The 17,105-nt window shown below is 37.2% G+C and overlaps 1 protein-coding gene across 1 annotated transcript in view; it reads left to right on the top strand.

Annotated features, from left to right (window-relative positions):
- pard3aa (par-3 family cell polarity regulator alpha, a) overlaps window positions 1-17,105 on the top strand; it is a 515,464-nt gene that overhangs the window by 360,553 nt on the left and 137,806 nt on the right. The window contains exons 17-18 of the mRNA XM_016282712.1: window positions 5,313-5,555; window positions 13,075-13,282. Coding sequence (XP_016138198.1) covers window positions 5,313-5,555; window positions 13,075-13,282 — 451 coding nt within the window. The remainder of the gene's footprint in view (window positions 1-5,312; window positions 5,556-13,074; window positions 13,283-17,105) is intronic.

The following is a 17,105-nucleotide window of genomic DNA, read 5'->3' as shown; positions in this document are numbered from 1 at the left end:
AATAAAAATATATATATATATATATATATATATATATATATATATATATATATATATATATATATGGATTTTTTTTGTACTGTACACGATACTGAAACCAAGAATACCAGTACCATGGTGCTATACAAATGCTATATGAATATGAAAGTCATTCAGGACCTTGATATGTATTACCATCTAATGCAATACCAACCACATATCACTGCACTTTTTCTCACCTAGATGCAAAATGATAGGGGAAATAAATGCAGTGAGATCATGACAATAAAACTAGCGTATGTGACGTGTGATAAGAATCACAGTGGCTTGATCCAGTGAGGGTTGCACATCAAAATCCTTCTTGGTGAAAAAAAGGAAGAAGGAACAAAACACAATTATGAGCTTTCCGTTCCTTGCCGTGTTTTGCTCAGAGGAGACTCAGTGGCGTGCGGTTTGATTATTCCAGGACTGAGAGCGATGCAGATGGCATTTGTGTGGGTTTTATCTGCTGGATCCCGCTCTTCACTGTAGCAGATCTGTGTGTAAAGCTCTGAAAGCCTCGTGTTCACATGCTACGAGGAGCTTGCTGATTAAAGAGCTTCTCCAGCATATGGGACAAGATATTAGTTCACATGCGTGCCAGACGTATTGGATTCTTTCCTTTTTCATTTCTGTTAGTAAGAAACAGAGACAGACGCAGATACGGAGAGCTGAAGTGGGATGAGATGGTCTGCATTAGTTTACAGGTGGACATGAGAACTGCTGTCTAAGGCCTTTATTAGTAAGGTTTAGTCTGGAATACATATTTTGTCATTCTGCATGACATCTATGTCACATAGATCATTTTTATTGTGCTTTTTGTAATTTTTTGAGCTTGCAGTCCCAGTCCTAATTTATTTTCACTTAGTTATTTTTACATTAATATCATAGTTGTATTATAATTTTACTAATATTATTTTTAGATTACGTTATTTGAACTTTTTATGGAACTTTTTTTGATACATTTTATGTCATTTTCTGAGCTTTCAGGAGGGTTATAAAGGATCCCTGGCTTCAGAAGCTGCTAACAGCATCGGCTCTGGTTTGGTTTACTATCCTACACCTCAAAACACCTGGACTCATTCCTAAGCATTCAGTCCCCTTATACTGATGTTTAAAACAATGTTTAAAGCACTCGTCTTTCAAGGGAAGGTAATAGATTTCTAATTGTTTTCTTACGATGTTGGAGGTTTATTTTGCTAAGCTAATGGCTGTTTTGCTTCACGTCTCTCCTGCTGAGGATGGGCTGTGAGCTCCGCATCCGGCAGAAACGCTCCATTTAGCGTCTGAAAGCAGTCAGGAATCTCAGCGTGCTGTAGAGGGAGGGAGGATGTTTTTAGGAGAAGGACCAAACCATTGGGTCCAGCTCAACGCATCATCTGAGAGGAGGAACGAGAATGAGGGAGACTGAAAGACAGCTATGTTTACACAGAGTGCCACCATATGTGACGTTCACGTTTATAGAAAGACCGTTTTTAAGGTCTACTGAAATGGCAAACGTCAATTCCAGGAAGTTCTCGAGGTCCTAAATGTGCCTGAACCTGCGTCACTGATTGCAGCTCTGTTTGCATCTGTAATCTCTGTATGACTGAGTGATATGAGGCTACTTTTGTGTACTTTAATCTATCAGGTTAATTTCATAAGTTTAAAGTTAAAAAAAAAAAGTAAAAAAGTAAATAAAAAATAATTAACATAAATAAAAAAAAGATATATACTCTATACTGTATATACTCTATAATTCATGCATGCAATGACTTGAATGCACATCTTCTATCATGAGCACATTTTTATTTTCAGAGTTTTAATTATTTTTCTATATTTTCAGGGTGAGATAATTGTCCTAATATCATAAAAAAAAAAACTTGAGTATTTTATTATTTTATTTTATTTTACCGTATAATTTTTTATATGAAAAATATTTTGTCAGGTCCAAGTCATGAGGTATGGTCAGCATGCAAAAAATGTGTTGTGCAAAAGTTCAGTAATTAATCATTTAAAATAAAAATTATATGTTATTATTATTTATAGATATTTTTTATATTATATTATATTATATTATATTATATTATATAAAAAATGTGTACACCCATGTTTTCAGGGACAAAAATTTTATATTTTTTATGTTATGATTATACAACATGACATTTTTTGAAGTATTAAATAAAAATAAAAAATCTTGAAAATATAAATGTTTTTCAAAATCATATGAAACCAACATTAATATAAATTCATGTTTTATTTTAATAATAATAATAATGTATCTTTAAGAAAAAAACGGCACTCTTATATTTCATTGACCCATATATTCAAACCAATCCTCCCTGCTGACCCTCGGTTCAGGGTCGCTGTTCTTGAGGCCCTTAAACAGGCGTTCACTGACAGAATGAGCAGCCAGTGCCCGAGTCTCGCCTCACTAGCCAAATCTAAACACTGAACAGCAGCCATTGAAAAAATAATTACAGCTGTCCAAGCGGGAGACCCGTTAAATGCTAGAGTTTGAGGGCTGTATTTTCAGCGTCGCAGCCGACACATTTTCCATCAATATCTGACGTGAAGGTCTTCGAGCGAGAAACGACGCGTCTACGCTACACCAGCAAACAGGCCTCGGCTGCACTCTCGAGAACTGTAGCGCTGCTGTCGGTTAACGTTTGTTTATATATCATTTGCATGCTAATTGTGTTAGAGCGTGCGCGCGCCGACCCGTTGCGCTGTACATTTCAATGAGACGCACACAGCTGGACTCACATTAATGCATCATCTAGAGTTCATCTGAGAGATTGTATGTGCTGTGCAGCGGTATATCATGCATCACTGAAACTATCGTGCACGCATGTGTGTAAAGCAGTCGTGCATGCTGGCATTTATCAGTGTTTATTGTTAGAGGTACACAGACTATTTTATCCAATCATGCAGGTGGCTTAGATCATTTTTAGTACTTGGCAACTGTTTCAGAGTCTGTTCCATATGGCTCGCACGGTTATACATACACACACACACACACACACACACACACACACACACACACACACACACACACAAAACAAAATCTCACACGCACATGTGTGATAGAGAGAGAGAGGGAATGATACGTAAGAGAGGAGAAACTCATGTGTATGTAGATGAAAGACAGGAAGAAATGCTGGCAAAAAAAAGGATATGTTGATATGTCCAGAAACACACACTGCCTCTCAAATGTGTGTGTGTGTTAACAGAGGAGATGTGATGGTCTGTCCCGGGACGGTGGGTCAGATCAGCACCCTCAGCATTTAAACTGCCAAGCACAATCAATGAGACACACACACACACACACACACACACACACACACACACATCACAAATTCACACGTACATGGGATCCAAAATTAGCTTTGTACCACATGAGCCAGCTGAACATGAATTGAAAATGTTTACTGGCCATAAATATTTCATTGTCAATATTTAATATTTTAGTAAATATTACACCGACCATGAAAGTGTATTTTTACAATTACAGTTCAAAACTTTGGGGTCAGTAAGATTGACTGATTTAATTTAATTTAATTTAATTTAATTTAATTTTCAAATAAATGCTGTTCGTTGTACTTTTTAATCAGCAAAAAAAATCTTGGGTAAATACCAGTGTTTCCACAAAAATATGAATCAGCGAAAAACTGTTTTCAACATTGATAATAATCAGAAATGTTTCTCGAGCAGCAAATCAGCATATTATACTGATTTCTGAAGATCATGTGACACTGAAGACTGGAGCAATGATGCTGAAAATACAGCTGCACATCACAGAAATACATTACATTTTACATATATTACTATAGAAAACAGTTAATTCAGTTAATAATATTTCACAATATTGGTGCATTTTTGATCAAATAAATGCAGCATTGGTGAGACTTCTTTTAAAAAACTTAATTATTCCAAACTTTTGACTGCTGATGTGTGTGTGTGGATTTTATTTTATTTTATTAAGTTTGTCTTGTATTTTTCTCAATCAGTGCAAGTGTTTATGTGTAGCATCATAATAAGGGATAATTGTATTGCATTGCAAAATAGGTTAAAGAATACATTTAACTTTGTTTGAGTAAATTAAGTTTTAGTTATTTTTACACAAAATTTCCCTTTTAAATTAAGATATTTAAGAAAAAAAAGAAAAACTAAATAAATGTTAAAATAAATACACAGGAAAAAAAAAAAAATATATATATATATATTTCCATTTCCATTTAAACCATGTTATGTTCAATTTCAATGTAAAGAAAGGAGACCTTTTTTTGTTTTTTTCTCTCCTACGCCACTTTTTACTCATTTAGTGTTCTATTTGTGCTCTGCACACACACATGCAATTCCCTGACCCGAGCAGCCAAGCTCATTCGCTCCCATTGAGGCATTTCTAGAATTCCTCCTCTACAGAATTCCATAAGCAGGATTAATGTTGTCTCCGCACTGGCGCATGTTTGAAGTGTGGGCCTGCTGTGTCTTTGTGAGGAACCCTTAACAAGAAACAAGTGGATTAAATGCATGAAAAGGTCATTAAGCAGACGAGTTGAGGGAGTTTCGGCTAGGAAAGTGGAAAGTTTCAAAGTGGAAGTTTATGAAAACGATGCCTTTATCGTCTCCGTGTAAACTACAAAAACGTGAATTTGTGAAAATGGGGATGTCATGCGTATTACATGTTTAGTCTATAGGTTTGTGCGCAGGTGCGTAGTGTTTCTTTACAAATTGACATCGCCATCTACTGGCCTGGCATGCATAATACAGGGAGTTGAGGGAGTTTCGGCTAGGATCTGAACGGGCCGAGTCTCAAAGCGTGTTTAGTCTACAAGCTTTTGCTCTTCCTCCCTCTTGTTCTCCACACCCTCTCCTCCACCTCCTCCCACGACCACACAGGGAATATAATGGGCCTCATATTTGGGCCATCCATCAGTGCCTTAAACTACAGAAAGGAGTTATGCGCACTTTCCCTCACCGTCTCACACACACACACATACAGTACATTGGGGAAAAAGAGGCAAAAATGACCTCGAGAGTTAAAAATGTGACGGATGCAAGACGGATAATCTGACACCTCACTTTGCATCCAATGGAGCCATTTATATTTTATATTATTTTAGCACACTTTTTTCACCCTCCATCTTCAGATAAACGCAACCCCGATATGCACATATGTCTTCAGCGAGGGATGTAAATTATAAAAGTGAATTAGGAGGGAAGGATTTATTGAGGAAAAAAGTGAGACAGCGTCTTTTGTCTTCTCTTTCTGGCATGTTTTCTTTACTCTCGCTCTCTTTCTCCACCCCAAGGGAACTCCACACGAGATGTGGGACCGTCATTGGGTTTGAAGAAGTCGAGTTCCTTGGAGAGCCTCCAGACGGCTGTTGCCGAGGCGACGCTCAACGGAGACGTCTCGTTCCACAGGCCACGCCCCAGAATCATCAGGGGGCGGGGCTGCAATGAGAGCTTCCGGGCGGCCATCGACAAGTCTTACGACAAGCCAGGTGTGACCATAGTCAACTCCGATGAAGATGACGAGGGGATGGAGACGTGTAAGTATTGGAGAAAAATCATGTAGATTTACATTGAAGGAGAGATTTGAATCATATCTAGAGACTAGGATAATCATGAGTTGTGTCCCAGTTTGCATTGTATCCATCCTAAATAGTATTCGGCATTAGTGTGTCCTGAATCGTAGTATGTTGAAATGAGTATCATGGATGGTTTATTATTTACGGTGAAAATTTGAAGTGCAATGACTTATATTGGCCACAACCCATTGCGTATTGGAAGCGGATTCGATTAGAACTACAAACAGAAATAAAAGTGTTAAAAAACTACAAACATGGTGCATGTGTGAGACCGACAAATAAGTAGAGAGGGGGCGTTTACATGACATTATTTTCAACTAAAAACATCGAAAATTTTGTGTTTTGGTCGTTAATTTACACGACAACAGCAAACTTTTGAAAACAGGTTTCAAAGTGGAAGTTTATGAAAACGATGCCTTTATCGTCTCCGTGTAAACTACAAAAACGTGAATTTGTGAAAATGGGGATGTCATGCGTATTACATGTTTAGTCTATAGGTTTGTGCGCAGGTGTGTAGTGTTTCTTTACAAATTGACATCGCCATCTACTGGCCTGGCATGCATAATACAGGGATTTTAATCGTTTTCGCTGATTCGTGTGAATGGGGATCGTTTTGAAAACATTTTTGTCTACACATGAATCTTTTAAAAAATGCAAAGGAAAAACGTTTTCGTTTCAATATCTAACCTGATAAAAAATTATTATTTGATGTTACCCACATTATATTTCATCTGCAACAACATTGCAAACTTTAATAAAGATATGTTTGTTCATTCACTTTTTCTGCTACACACTCAAAAGTATGTGCTTTTTCTTCACAAAAAGAGTACACACTTTTAGAACAGTTTAAGTAGGCGAACTGGGATGCAGCAATGCTCTTTGCTTGTCCCTGTACGAAACCGATCACCCTAGCAACCACCGAAAATACTCTGGTAACACCCTAGCAACCACTAGAGTGAGTCTCATTAGAGTGTGTGCCAGTGATTTCTGTGTGCAGCGACAAATATGGCACGAGCTGAGCTGTCTGATTTGTCAGATTGTTATGAACCGTTTTTCTTTCTATTAATGAATCAGTCAAAATAATTCACATTTGCATTACCAGACTCACAGTGAATCGTTCAAGGTCCACATTGTCCTTGTATTAATCTCGAAATGAATAAGGGGCCGGTTGCACCAGTTGTGCTTAAATTACAACCTAGCCTAGTTTTGACGTACAGTAAGTGAGGTAAACGTATGCATTAAACACACACAGATTATGACTAAAAGCATTGTATTATGCGTAGTCTAGCAAACAGCACATAAAATGCTGCAGCGCATGAGGGCAGTGAGTTTTGCTCATGTATGTAAACACAACAGTCTAGTTTGATGATTCTTTAGTCCAGCCTGTGCCTCGTCATCTGCTTTCTTAACCTCCTGTTTTCTCTTCATATTGAAAATGGCTACTCATGTAATCACAGCTATTACTATAATTGCGCAGGCACCGTAAAGGCGACTTGACACAATGTCAATGCCAATTTCATCAGTTGTCTCGCACAATGACTGGCCCAGAATATTACGAGACGCCCGCCAATTGAGGTTCACTTTATAGACAGAACTCAGTAGAGAAACAAGGCAGCGGGTCTCATGAGGACGACTTGTGTTATTCTGAAGATTAGACTAGCAGAAGAGATCCTCCCGCTGTAAGTAGGTCAGGCCTTCCCTCAAAGACCCGAAAGGAAATAAACAGCCAATAAGCATGTGTATAACTTTCACTATTCATTTCTCCCATGACCAAATGAATTTCCAGACGTCCTCGCTGGGCATTTTTCTCTAATGGGACCTGGGTTTTAAAGGGATATTTCTCAATGCTCGCAGACTCAGTGGTTTACTAAATGCGTTTTGGTTCATTGATTGCTTGCAGCAGCGATTTGTATTCTTTTCATATTTTAGATTGTTTCATTTATTAACCCATTTTAAAATATTTTATTGCCAAGGTTTCTTGCAATTAAGGTGTTTTTTTCTGGCATAATAAGCAAGGAATCAAATTAAAATATGTATACAGTACTTGTCAAACATTTGGACGCATTGTGGTTTTTAAAACAGTAATATTGTGAAATGTTATTACAATTTAAAATAAATATTTTCTATGTTAATATATGGTAAAATGGAATTTATTCCTGTGATGCACAGCTGTATTTTCAGCATCATTCCTCCAGTCTTCAGTGTCACATGATCTTCAGAAATCAGTATAATATGCTGATCTGCTGCTTAAGAAACATTTATGATTATTAGCAATGTTGAAAACCATTTTTATGCAAAAACCATGATATGCTACCATTCAAATGTTTGTGTTTTGGATCGAATAAACACAGGCTTGGTGAGCAGAAGAGACTTCGTTAAAAATCGTAATGTTTCCAAACTTTTGACAAGTACTGCATTTTTTAACTGGAAGTAATTAAAACATATATAGTTTCACACGGTTTGCGATCTGAGTTCAATAATACAGTGTTAGTCACTAGTGCTGTAAAATGAGTTTATGAAGTCTGTCCGACAGACCTGTCTGTTTAATAACACCTGCCAGGGGGAAAAACCACGCCATCCCTTTGTTCTCCATTAAACGATTCCATTAAAAGCAAGCAGAATTTTTTTTCAAAAGAGTCAAATTATTTCCCTCAATCGCTTTGTTCTTGTAAGCTGTGTCCACATTGGGCTAAATACTGTCTTATCTCTTCAGCGGAGCAATAGAAGCATATTGCATTTCTCGTCTTCCAATATTCAAATAACTCTGTTTTTCAATTTAGATAAGAGGAACCTGCCTGTGCTTGTCACCGAGGTTAATAGTCAAAAGTTGACAGATAAGGGCAGGCTTTTTCTTTCCACACAGACACTTTTATTTGCATAAAATGTGAATTTGGCATCACCCGAGGAAAAAATGTGTCACTGGGAGATATCCAGCCGGGAAAATGAGTTGGGCTGTGTTTCGTTGTGTTTTATGTTTTTAAATATCAGACTGAAATGCGCTCGGCTCTTTTTCCCACTGGGTTTTTAGCCAGAGTGCCAATTTCAAGACTCCATTAGAAGTGATCGGCGTTCTAAAGGAGAAATGAATACCGTGGCACGTCAAAAGGAGACGACTAATGATGCCTTTTGATTGCGGTGTCAAAACATTTACCACTCAGTCCTGTGTAGCTGAAAGTTGCCATTAATTACTGTAATTCATTTCTTTTTACATTTCGGTCAACAATTAGCAGAACCGTAACTTACTGTGAAAACCGTTTTAATGAAAAGGCCATTGATCTGTGAAGTCGCTGCTGTATTGTCTGCAACTCTATAGGCACGAATCTGATTTTTCAACTTAATAGGGATGTTTATAAATGAGAAGAGCCCTGTCCAATGCATTCTTCCCTGTGTTATTGGTTGCACTTTATTTCAATCGTCCACTTAAGCATAAAATTGAACGATATACAGCACAGTAACGATTTTATTGATACAAAATGAAATGTACACAAACCTGTATTTTAACGAAGAAATGCATCAATTCGATGGCGCTTAGAACTGTTCTCTTCTGAAGAGGACACACAATATCGGCGATAAATAACTCAACCGCTGGGTTACGTCTGACCCAGGATCTGAGTAACACAAAAACTATCCAAACACTGAAAAAAGAATCCAAAAAACCCAGCATTTGGGTTAAAAAAAATACCCCAGGATTTTTTAGAGTGCACATAGTTGCAAGTTACATATAGTCAGTAAAATGTGTTGGCGGACCATCAAAATAAAGTGTTAGCAGATATTAAGCAGACAGTTTACTAATGCTCTAATGAAAATGACTGCTAGTTGAAATGTAGTCAACTTCCCCTCCTGGTTTACGAGTTTGACAAGTCGTTATTACTGTCACGAATTCGGTCCATGGACTTCCGTTTATTCACCACCGTCAGGTGTGTTCATGCGCAAGTTATGGATGCACCTTTTCTTAAAAAATAAAAAAAAATCTTAAAATAAAATTTTTAAACTCTACTTGAAATACAATACAATACAATTTTATTTATATAGCACAGTTTAAAAACAACCGGAGTTGACCAAAGTGCTTTACAACACTATACCAACAATAGGCAAATTGCAAAATTGCACATTAAATATACACAGAATATACACAAGCTGTACAATGTGTGGCGGGATCAGTAAAGATTGTGATTTCTTTAAATGTTTTTTTTTTTTTTCAATTAATGAACGTTCATGATTGTACAATATTTCCGTGTTTTTTTTCTCGATGCACCAAGATAGGTTTATTGTAAATAAACATATTTAAAACTAAATGCAAAAAATAATGACACTCTGTCCAACTCTGGGCTTAACGAAAGTTATTTCCGAGATGACTTGAACGCAGTTACTTCTAGTCAGTAGAATGTCTAAAGTGGACTATCAGAATAAAATGTTACCTATTATTTTTCATTTCGTCTCCTGAGAGTCAATCTTTCTGAAGGCAAGAATGACATTTTTGAACATTCGTTGATGCTCAGACTATCCAGAATCATTTCCACGACAGCATGAAAAGATGTAGAAATGTCCACAATGACTCATTTCAAAGGCTAGTTTTAATTGCTGAATGCATCTGAGCTTGGTCGCCTTCCAATAAGTAGCCGGCGAGAAAAAAAAAGGATGAAGATGATATCCAACTAAAACTTGTTAGCATTATTATCATCTCCTGAGCTGAAAAAGGTTTGGATTTATTAAAAAAAGAACTCAGTAATTGTTCAATGCACTGATTTCACACACTCCTTGTCTTATGCCGATCCATTCGGATATTGTTTCAGTAGATGGCAGAATGACAGAATTGCACAAGTGAATAAAACAAAAGGAACGTTAAACCACTCATCTGAGCATACGGAAATATCCGTGACGGTCTCTCGCTTTCACGAGGCCTTTCTTCCAGTTCTCACTCGCGTCAGAGATTTGTTGGTTATTAATAAGCTCTAATCACACAGGCATCTGTCTCCAGCGCCACATCTCCGCCGTTACGTCGCTCTATTCAAAAGCACTTTGCTTTTAGTGCCCTCTATTTTTTTTCCTCCTTTCTGAGCGTTTTTAAACTTACAATTAGTGACAAATTAATCACGTCCAGACCATCAGGAATGGAGACAGTAGCTGTAATCAGACGCTTGCTGAAATGGAAATGAGCAATATCAGCCAGCTGCGGTCCCTTATGATTATACTGATATGCGGCGTATCACGAAGATAGGTGGTGGAGGATGAATTAGCATTGCAAAAGATACTTCAAAATAAAATGTTCCCACAGAGAGTCGCTCGCTTTTCCAAAACAGCATCAAAGTACTTGCATTAATATATCATTAATGAAATACATCATCCCGTTGACTGGAATCCATAAAATCAGCGTTACAAAATTCATGGGCTATCAGATGTTAAGAGTGCTCTGAAAATATGATCCTCCTTCGGCTTGTCCATTAGAAGAGATGAACTCTTTGTCTTCCAAGTAAACATCTTAATAGTGTGGTGACGTGATAAAATACTCGGTCAGCAAAGCAATTCTTTCTGAAATGATCGCCAAACTCAAAACGTGGAACACAAAAAGAGTTATTCTGAAGCACACTCGGCAGTGTTGGGGAAAGTTACTTTTAAAAGTAATGTGTTACAATATTGCGTTACTCCCTAAAAAATGGTGTTAGTTACTTTTTATGGAAAGTAATGTGTTGCATTATTTTTGTGTTACTTTTGCATTACTTTTTAAATCTGGGCTGGATTTGTTTGTGTTTAATATAAAATAATCTAATCTTTAGCAATAAAAAACACAATTGTTATGCTTATCTAAGGTCATTTTTGCTTATTAGTATGGTTGAATTAGCTCATCGAAATTCAGCAGCAAAGATATTGGTTAATAAAATGGGATTTAATACATCTGTGTTATTTAACATTTAAATATTGCAGGTTTGTGTAATATTCTGAGTTTGCATTTCACAATTTGTATTCGTTTTGAGGAATACTGAATCTTTTTTTTTTTGTGCGAGTGAGATGAGTAAATGCATGTTCACATTTAGTCTAGATCTACTGTAACATCATGTTCACACAGCGCACACAACGCCTGCACTCACTCCTGATTTCTCTCAACATGGCAACCGGAGAGCCGTCAGTCAATACTTGGGAAAACAAAGTAACTGCTGTTACTTATTTGAAAAAGTAACTCCGATATTTTCTTGTAAATTTAAAAAGTAATGTGTTACTTTACTAGTTGCTTGAAAAAGTAATCTGATTACTTGCGTTACTTGTAATGCATTGCCAGCAACACAGCACATTCAGTCTGCTCTTTTCTATACAACCAAAGCATCCAGTCAAACTCCAGGGCTTTTATATTCTGACTGCATGATCTCTAGACCTCAGCTTCAGCAGAAGAAACTATTATTCAGTAACCGATGGTCAAAAAACTGCAGAAGCTGATACAGGCTATAGATGTGGTACTGCAGAAACTTCGTTCAGAGCGGTGAGGTGAACGGAAGACGAGCCTCTTCTGGTGCACTTTAGCCTTTTGAACTTCTAAGTTCACTTTCTACATGAGTTTTATTGGGTCAGTGAGGAGTAACGCTAATAGGCTTCCTTCACTGCTCCTGAGTAACCGAATTTGAGACCGCCGGACTGTGGTGGGAAGATGTGACCCTTTAGAAGCAAAAAGATAATGGGGTTCCTTCAGATTGAGTAACCTCTGAGGTCAAACTCAGCTAAGGAAAAATCAAAAGAGATTCAGGCAAGATGATAGTTAGATATAGTTGGACTTGAAGACGAGGTCTCATTAAGATGTTTTATTAAGTCAATGTTTAAAGAAGTCAGACCGTTGACCGTTCTGCTTTGAGACACTAAATTAGCCCAAATTCCTTATCAGTGAAACTGTGGTATCAGTTGAGCTATGCTTATACAAATTGCTAGACATTATTTTTTATTTTATTTTATTTATTTATTTATTTATTTATTGTTTTTTGTAATTTGATTTGATTTAAATTAAATTAATTTAAATTTATTTTATTTTATTTTTTGTTTTATTTTATTTGTAATTTTATTTAAATTTATTTTATTTTATTTTATTTTATTTTAAATGTTAGCGGTACTTGCCTGGTAAAAATTTTATAATTAATAATAGTAGTTGTAGTATCATCATTCAATGAAACTGTGGTTTCAGTCTACTATTATATAAATCACTAGAGATATTTTATTCTATTTTATTTTATTGAAAATGTCAGTGAAACTTGCAAAACAGCCACTTTAATTAATATTATTATTATTTAACAAGTGGTTGCTAAAGTGTAATGGGTAGTTGCTAGATGTTTGATAGGGTATTTTTGGTGGTTGCTAGTGTGTTGTTTTTGGTTTTATTTGGCAAACCTAACCTTGTGCGACTAAGTGTTTGTTGCTCTTTCTTAATTAAGAGCTTGCAGTGCCTTACATATAGTCTGAGTTCAACATTGATGTTTATCTGTCTCTCTCTCCTCCATCTCAGTGGAAGAAGATACAGAGGAGAGCTCACGATCAGGCCACGACTCCATTTCCACGGCCACGGACCTCACCCTCCCACCCTCCAACACAGAGAAACAGCTGAACGGAGGACGCACCAAAGAGGACAAGAAGAAGGAGCGAGGAGGGAAGGACAAGAAAGACAAGAGCAAAGCCAAGAAAGGCGTGCTGAAGGGCCTGGGCGACATGTTCAGGTAGAGTGGTTTTTCTGGGGACTCCCTGGTACTATTTTATTTATTTTTATTTTTTACCTTGACCCACACTCTTGCTATGATTTGTTGATGCCAGAGGCTGTTTAGATGGAGGTTATTTTTAATAAGGGAATGTTTTATTCATCAATGCATAGGTTTCCTGCTTATATTCATCACTGGTAATTGCTGGACTGGAAACTTTTCTGAAATATACACATTAATGTGCATGGCAGCAAACGTGTAGCTTTTATGTTCCTGTAAACAGCTTTGTTGCCTAATTAAATGTCACCCCAACTGTGACTGATTTGCACAATTTCACCGCCAACTTCACCCTACAAAGAGGTCGAAGCAAATGCGGAATCGGTTAATTTTGAAAATAAATCCATATGGAGGATTAACATTTACTCGGCTTCTCCTCGCAAAGCTCCTCCAGAGGGACGAGACAAGTACAGATAACACACTTTTGGGGGCTGCTATCATGAAAAGGTGCTTCCCTGGTCTCCTGCCCCTCTGGGCTCTTTGAAATAACGCGTCGTGCATCCATTTGGTTGAGAACGCAGGAAGTGTTTCCCAGTGCCAGGCTAATTAAGCCGGGGCCTCCATTAATTATTCTGATTTGGTGCTCATTTGAATCCCGCATAAATTATCCACACTCTTATCTGCTCAATAAGTTGTTTTGAGGCGGATTAGCGTAATGGGATTAGTTAGCGTAGTGCTTTGCATGCTGTTTTGAGATGAACAATAAAAACAACAAGTGTTTCCAGGTCATGTTTCAGGAGCACTAAAGGGTTAGTTTTAGTGCCCCTTGATGCGTGCTCCACCACTCCAGCACTCTTTTGTCCTGCAGAATGAATGCGATGGACAATTACAAGGCCATAATGACATGTTAGGGTGTGCCATGTGTTTTGAGCTGAATTTGATTAATTCATTAGGAATAGGAGCGTGAGGACTTCAGCATTCATTTTAATCAGTGTTTAGTAGTGGGGGCACAATTGTTGGTGTAACATTATGATTAACGAGTGTTACATACTTCCGGTACTAATCACATTTTCAGCACGTCAGAGTTGTGACGAAATGGAAGAACAGACATATCTTTTTCTTCAGTATCGTGGCGTAAATTTCAAGTGCATCAGTTTATCGTAAAATAAAAAGAAATGTAGGGTGAGGAATTGGTTCTATCCAATAGGTTGTTGGTTGGATTTTGAGGTATGGGCGTTTCATTCAAAAATGTATGCGAGCTTGTAGACAATCGATTGATTGAAGAAGTCACCAGACCACACATGGATGAATCATTCACAATAAACATGTAGATATGTGCATTTTTACTTGATTTAGCAGATAGTAGATATGTTGCATTGCTTTTCTGCTTAATTTATTTACTGGCAAATACAAATCCCATGTCCCATTTAAAAAAACACACACACACAATTGTTACTTATAGAAATACCTTTTATTTTGTTTTATTTTGTATTTATTTATTTATTTGTTTGTTTGTTTGTTTGTTTGTGATACTTGCCTGGCAAAACAACCACCTTAATTTTACTACTATTATTATTAGTAGTACTAGTAGTAGTAATTGTAGTAGTAGTATATTTTAAACTCTATATTTCAGTGAAACTGTGTTTTTACTAGAATTTTCTATTATTTTTCATTTTATGCAAATTCGCCATTCTGACCAACAGAAAAGCTGCTTGGTTTGAAACTGACCAAACACTGAGCTGTTATTTATACATCTCAGTGCTATTGACAATTAATCTTTTTGCACAAGGAATGTTGCTAATGTGACCTTACCTTTATAGGAGTTATAATATGTCTGAGCATGATGGGTGTTGTAGGTCTGAGAGTGTGTAATACTGTTGAAGATGTTATTTGTAGCGACAAAATATTTGTAGACAATATTTAAAAAAAAAAACAGAATATTGTAACCCCGCATTTTTTGAAAGTAATGCTCCCCACCAATGCTGGCTGTTGATTCAACCTCAACTTCCCCAACCATGTCCACTATTCATCACGTGTTGCTTTAGAGCTGAAGTGCATGGTAAACACGCTGTAATGCTGGACGTTGTTGGAGGTCTCCCAAGGTTGTGGTGTGCTCATCACGCTCAGGCTCTTCGTGTCGTACTGAGACCTTGAGAACACCTGGTCCATGCTTAGTCCATGCTGGCCTTCCCAAAGGAGAGGAGCTGTTTTGGATTTACAGTTTCAGTGATGAGGCAGAATGAGCTTCAGGTGTTTGTCATCACACACTGCTGGCAGCTTTCACAACCCCTGCTCTCGGCTCTTGGAACCCTATTGCTGGTTTTATTCTTCTCAGTATTTTTCTTTTTGTTTTTATTGTTAATTTTTTTATCCTAAAAGTGTCCCAGAAGAGGTTGTTTACCATTTTTGGGAGTTGCCAACAGGGCGGCTCTGTGAAAAGTTATGTATTTGTATTTTTCTCTAGCCGAAAAGCTGCTTGGTTTGAAACTGACCAAACACTGAGCTGTTATTTATACATCTCAGTGCTATTGACAATTAATCTTTTTGCACAAGGAATGTTGCTAATGTGACCTTACCTTTATAGGAGTTATAATATGTCTGAGCATGATGGGTGTTGTAGGTCTGAGAGTGTGTAATACTGTTGTAGATGTTATTTGTAGCGACAAAATATTTGTAGACAATATTTAAAAAAAAATACAGAATATTGTAACCCCGCATTTTTTGAAAGTAATGCTCCCCACCAATGCTGGCTGTTGATTCAGCCTCAACTTCCCCAACCATGTCCACTATTCATCACATGTTGCTTTAGAGCTGAAGCGCATGGTAAACACGCTGTAATGCTGGACGTTGTTGGAGGTCTCCCAAGGTTGTGGTGTGCTCATCACGCTCAGGCTCTTCGTGTCGTACTGAGACCTTGAGAACACCTGGTCCATGCTTAGTCCATGCTGGCCTTCCCAAAGGAGAGGAGCTGTTTTGGATTTACAGTTTCAGTGATGAGGCAGAATGAGCTTCAGGTGTTTGTCATCACACACTGCTGGCAGCTTTCACAACCCCTGCTCTCGGCTCTTGGAACCCTATTGCTGGTTTTATTCTTCTCAGTATTTTTCTTTTTGTTTTTATTGTTAATTTTTTTATCCTAAAAGTGTCCCAGAAGAGGTTGTTTACCATTTTTGGGAGTTGCCAACAGGGCGGCTCTGTGAAAAGTTATGTATTTGTATTTTTCTCTAGCCTATGTCTCAGGAACCATATGGGCTCAGTTTTTGAAGTCTTTCCCGGCTGTTCATCCAACTTGCATGAAAATTGGCGTATATCATCTAGAGACAACCTTGACAAAAAGGTTGTCAAAAGAATTTTGATTTGTTAAATCACAGATTTGAGCCAATAACATTTTCAGGCGTTGCACATAATTACTAAATTGGCTTGTAACACAAAATCCAAAGTTCACAAAACTTGGTATACATGGGTTTCAAGGCCATGTGAGGATGCATACCAAATTTCATCAATTTCTGATTCTAGGGAAATTTATAAGTAAGTAAAAAAAAAAACAACAACAGTAGCCTAATGGAAGAATTTAAAACAGCTGCGTTTACATCATCCACGCAATCTGTTCTTTCAGATTTCACATTTCTGGTCAGTTTTGGGATAACTTTGGTGGCTAGATGTAGCCCAGGTCCCTCTATCAAACCAATCCTTTTTTTAACCAGTCACTAAGAGAAAATTGCATATAATGCAGTTTTCCGTAACAAGCTGACAAGTGACATGTCAAAGTTTAATACTTAAGGGTATGATTATGTTCAAAGCTGTAACTCTAATAGGAGTAATAGTAATATATTGTCTACTTAGCAAA

This window comes from Sinocyclocheilus grahami, unplaced genomic scaffold (assembly GCF_001515645.1).
Source record: "Sinocyclocheilus grahami isolate Dianchi unplaced genomic scaffold, SAMN03320097.WGS_v1.1 scaffold164.1, whole genome shotgun sequence".
Taxonomy (NCBI): Eukaryota; Metazoa; Chordata; class Actinopteri; order Cypriniformes; family Cyprinidae; genus Sinocyclocheilus; species Sinocyclocheilus grahami.
The sequence above is the reverse complement of the archived record's forward strand: the minus strand, read 5'-3'. Positions and strand labels throughout refer to the sequence as shown.